This window comes from Myotis davidii, unplaced genomic scaffold (genome assembly GCF_000327345.1).
Source record: "Myotis davidii unplaced genomic scaffold, ASM32734v1 scaffold575, whole genome shotgun sequence".
Classification (NCBI taxonomy): Eukaryota; Metazoa; Chordata; class Mammalia; order Chiroptera; family Vespertilionidae; genus Myotis; species Myotis davidii.
Window position 1 is genome coordinate 2,033,815 of NW_006290306.1, and position 5,055 is coordinate 2,038,869.

Sequence of the window (5,055 nt, forward strand, 5' to 3'; positions counted from 1 at the left end):
AAAGGTGGCGGGGCAGTAAGGGGTGACCAGGCTGGTAGGGAAGGTGCAGTTAGAGGTGACCAGGCTGGCAGAGGGAGACAGTAGAGGGCAACCAGGCTGGCAGGTGGGGGTAGTAGTGAGATTCTAAAGTTCTGTGATTCAAAGAGTCCATCATTTGAAAGTTTGGTGATTCTATCATTTTCAACCTCAAAATGAGATTTTCCTAGACTCCATAGTGGTCTCATGGTGGGAAGATGCCTTCTAATCTAAACCCCATTAGATACTTACATTGGTGCTGCTCCCTTGTTCCCCACAGGCAAGGACATCACTGGTACCAGCTGCGCCAGGTTCTGAACCAGCGGATGCTGAAGCCAGCTGAGGCTGCACTCTACACAGATGCTCTGAATGAAGTGATTGACAGTTTCATGGTTCGACTGAATGAGATTCGGGCAGAGAGTTCCTCTGGGGATCAGGTGCCTGACATGGCTCACCTTTTCTACTACTTTGCCTTGGAAGGTACCTTTGTTGGGAGAGGGGCTGGGTGGGCATAGCTCAGGGGGAGGTTGTGCTTGCCTTCCTCAAAGCCTTCTGGGTTCTGTGTGCCATGGAACCGCCTCCTATGTTGGCCTTTGTGCACTGCCAGCTATTTGCTACATCCTGTTTGAGAAACGTATTGGCTGCCTGGAGCGCTCCATCCCCCAGGACACTGCGGCCTTCGTCAGATCTGTCGGGCTCATGTTCCAGAACTCGCTCTATGCCACCTTCCTCCCCAAGTGGACCCGTCCCCTGCTGCCCTTCTGGAAGCGATACCTGGATGGCTGGAACACCATCTTCTCTTTTGGTGAGGAACCCAGGAAATGAAGTTGGGGGTGGGTCCCAGGGACTAGGAATTAGCAGTCTCTCCCAGGACCTTCTCCCTTATGCTGCCAGCTATCGGAGTGGCGCTTGGTCCATGGAGATCATGACTTTTGACCTTGTCCTCCCCTGTTGTCCATTGTCCCTGTAGGGAAGAAATTGATTGATCAGAAACTCAAAGAGATAGAGGCCCAACTGCAGGCAGAAGGGCCAGAAGGGGTCCAGATATCTGGCTACCTGCACTTCCTGTTGACCAGTGGACAGCTCAGTCCTCAGGAGGCCATGGGCAGCCTCCCTGAGCTGCTCATGGCTGGAGTAGACACGGTGCGTGAGGGGGGCCAGCAAGGAGAATGGGGCTCCCATCCTGATCCAATTCCCCATTATCCCCCACCTGAACCTGACCTTCGTCCCTCCAGGTATCTGCTTCTCTTTCTGTAACATGGATGTAGAACTAGAAGGAAAATAGGGAGGGGGGTGCCATTCAGCCCAGGAGAGGTGGGCAGGGAATTGCCCTTTAGTAGTGGGATCCCATCCCCTTGGAGCTTTGCTGACAGCTGGGAGTTTCATCTCACATCTAACTCAACTCTCTCGTGCTGTAATTTAATGGAGAGTTGAAAGCTTGTCCACAAAGATCCTTCTTTGTAGGATCTCCTTTCGGTCCTTTTGTCACGTTGGGTTTCTCTACATTACAGCCTCCTGTGTTATTAGAGTGTGATCCTACTTCATTGGTCCTCATCCCACTGTGGAGTCACGTTTAGTGTGGAGGGTCCCATGAACCCTGTCTCATCCTGCCATACTCATGGGAAATGCATTTTTCTCCTGCATTTTGCATCACCCATTCACACACCCTCCCACTACTTAACTGACTTCTTTCCTAGAAATCCCTCCTCACTTCCTCTCTCACTCTATTTCCTAGACGTCCAACACGCTGACATGGGCCCTGTACCATCTTTCAAAGAGCCCAGAGATCCAGAAGGCCTTGCATGAAGAAGTGGTAGGTGTGGTGCCAGCTGGGCAGGCGCCCCGGCACAAGGACTTTGCTCACATGCCCCTGCTCAAAGCTGTGCTGAAGGAGACCCTGCGGTAAGCTGCTGTTTTCGGGAGCACAGGGTCTGTGAGTGGGATGACTCAGAGACAGGAGTGGGAAGTGGGGCCTGGTGGGCTGAGGGTAGGGCCAGGGGTGGGATGGGAGGAAGGGCCTGGGGGACCAGAGAGGTAAGATTGAAGGGGTGAGCATCCTGCCCCTTCTTGGATCCAGAGCAGGCCTACTACATTTTCTTTTCCAATACCCTGTGGTTCCCATAAATTCCCGGGTAATCGTGGAAAAAGAAATTGAAGTTGGTGGTTTCCTCTTCCCCAAGAATGTGAGTGGGGCTAGAGATCTGGGGTTCCCAGGGGTGCCCCACAACCCTAAGCTGATGTGCTGACATTCTTCCTCTAAAGACCCAGTTTGTACTGTGCCACTATGTGGTGTCCCGGGACCCTAGCATCTTCCCTGAGCCAGAAAGCTTCCAGCCCCATCGCTGGCTGAAGAAGAGTCAGCCTGAAACCCTCCGGGTCCAACACCCATTTGGCTCTGTGCCCTTCGGCTATGGGGTCCGGGCTTGCCTGGGCCGCAGGATTGCAGAGCTGGAGATGCAGCTGCTGCTGGCAAGGGTGAGTGGGGAGAGGCAGGCGGCGTGTGGGCCTGGGAGGGGTAAAGAAGGCCTTGGGGAAGAGAGAAAGGGAGGCACAGAATGGGAGCATGCAGAGGAGGGCAGCAGATGAAGGTCACAGATTTTAACCACCCCATATGCATTTTACCTCCCAGCTGATGCAGCAGTACCATGTGGTCCTGGCCCCTGAGACAGGGGAGGTGAAGAGTGTGGCCCGCATTGTCCTGGTTCCTAATAAGAATGTGGGCCTGCGCTTCCTGCAGAGACCTTGCTGAGCCATCCTGGGGCCTGCCCTAGAGACCCCGGCCTTGTCACAGTGATTCCTGGCCATTGCTGTGGCTCAGATGAGGAGGAGCAAAGGGGGCTGCCAGATACCAAAGGTTGGAGAAACTCAGTGCCCTTCCTATAGAACCCTGAGATTTTGCTACTTTTATCATTGTGCTCAGCTCCCTCTTAGATAAAAGGCCATCCCCTTGTTACATTGCTTTCCTTGGGGAAATACAGAATAAAGGGACTTTTATTGATAATTGGAGACCTTGGTCATTCTTTTTGATGATTCAGCATCTGAACCCCTTTCTGTGTTTAGGAAATGCTCTCTCTCCACTTAGGAATCTTGGTGGAGGCAAAACCACCTCCTCCCATGGAAACTGAGAACACCATATGCTTTCCCAGACCTTCCAGACAGGCCGTGGCTTCACCTGGAATTGGTTGAGGCCCCACCTGAGCAGGAGATGCAGAGATCCTCCTAGACACTGAGAACAGCACCTTCTTTTGAGCAGAAAGTTCTTAGATATATACACTACAAGGTGCTACACAAATTTTGGGAATAGCTTTAGGCTAGGTCTACAGGAGTGACTTCTAGGACATCACCAGGGCACTGACCAGCCTGGGGAGCATCACATTGACCACACTCAGGAGGATGAGAGATGGGAAGCTCTTACTACAATTGTTGGTACTAGGACTTGGACCTCTGCTAATGCCTCCAGAAAGATCAGAAGCAGCAGAAGCATGGCCTCTGCCTCACAACCACCTTACAAATCTCTCTCATATACATCTGAGAGGCGGAACCTAAGTCTCACTTGGAACTCTAGCTGCAAGGGAGTCTGGGGATTATTGTTTTTAGCTTTCAAGCCTCTTTAGTATAGAAAGTCAACTAGAAGGAAAGCAGTTTTGCATTGACATCCAGTGTTCCATATCGCAAGCCCTAGGAGTCAGTGAGTCCCAACTTCAGAGTCCCAGTCCCAGTTGTAAATGTCTGCTGAGTCATAGAGAACAAGAGTCAAATTTCTTATGTCTGTGGGGATTTGAGTTTTAACTCATTAAAAAACACATAATTGTCCTGAAAAAAATCCTTTAGTGTCCCCCCACCAACACACACACCCTTAGCACTCAGGCAAATTTCAAGCTCCTTAACGGGTTTGAAAGACTCATGTCCTGGCACCCTACCCTCCATACTCTCCCTTCTCCCTACCAACCCAGATACTCTTGCCACAGCTGAGCCCAAATTCTTTGTATTTTCCTGAGCACCTTATGCTCTTTCAGGCCTCAATACTTTGTACTTAATATCCCCTCTCCTTGGAACCATGTCTTCACCAACTGTCATGTAATCCCAGACAACTTGCTTTTCCTTAGGACTCACCTCAAATGTCACGGCCTCTGCAAAGCTTTCCCTGACCTCTCTGGGTGAGTGTGAGCACAGAACTGAGCCCTCAGTTTGTTCACCTTGTTGTAGACATGACTGTCTCCCCATCCAGCTGTGAACTCCGTGGAGGGCACAGATCAAACTCCTTTCAGTTTGGATCCCAGTGTCTAACTCTGTGTCTAGCACTTGGGTGATAAATAAACGTTTATTTTTTATTTATTTTTATTTTTTAAAAATAAATGTTTATTCAGATTATTATAGTTGCTCCTCTTTTCCTCCCCGTAGCTCCCCTCCACTTGGTTTCCACCGCACCCCCTGCCCTTAACCTCCCCTACTGTCCTCGTGCATGGGTGTACGATTTTTTTCCAGTCTCTCTTCCCACACACCCTTCCCCCCGAGAATTGTCAGTCCACTCCTTTTCTATGCCCCTGATTCTATTCGATTCACCAGTTTATTCTGTTCATCAGATTTTTTATTCATTTGATTTTTAGATTCACTTGTTGATAGATATGTATTTGTTGTCACTTTGTTGTTCATAATTTTTTTTTAATCTTTACCTTTTTCTTCTTCTTCCTCTTCTTAAACAATACCCTTCAGCATTTCATATAATACTGGTTTGGTGGTGATGAACTCCTTTAGCTTTTTCTTATCTGTGAAGCTCTTTATCTGACCTTCAATTCTAAATGATAGCTTTGCTGCGTAAAGTAATCTAGGTTGTAGGTTCTTGCTATTCATCACTTTGAATATTTCTTGCCACTCCCTTCTGGCCTGCATAGTTTCTGTTGAGAAATCAGCTGACAGTCATATGAGTACTCTCCTGTAGGTAGCTGACTTTTTTTCTCTTGCTGCTTTTAAGATTCTCTCTTTGTCTTTTGCTCTTGGCATTTTAATTATGATATGTCTTGGTGCGGTCCACTTTGGATT

General features: G+C 49.2%; 1 protein-coding gene across 3 annotated transcripts in view; it reads left to right on the forward strand.

The window, feature by feature from the left end:
• LOC102761397 (sterol 26-hydroxylase, mitochondrial) overlaps positions 1-3,021 on the forward strand; it is a 31,637-nt gene extending 28,616 nt beyond the window's left edge. For all 3 annotated transcript variants that reach the window (XM_015563631.1, XM_015563628.1, XM_015563630.1), the window contains 7 exons: positions 296-495; positions 623-820; positions 986-1,158; positions 1,751-1,917; positions 2,114-2,198; positions 2,278-2,490; positions 2,645-3,021. In XM_015563631.1, coding sequence (XP_015419117.1) covers positions 296-495; positions 623-820; positions 986-1,158; positions 1,751-1,917; positions 2,114-2,198; positions 2,278-2,490; positions 2,645-2,764 — 1,156 coding nt within the window. In that variant the 3' untranslated portion in view covers positions 2,765-3,021. The remainder of the gene's footprint in view (positions 1-295; positions 496-622; positions 821-985; positions 1,159-1,750; positions 1,918-2,113; positions 2,199-2,277; positions 2,491-2,644) is intronic.
• Positions 3,022-5,055: the final 2,034 nt, after the last annotated feature.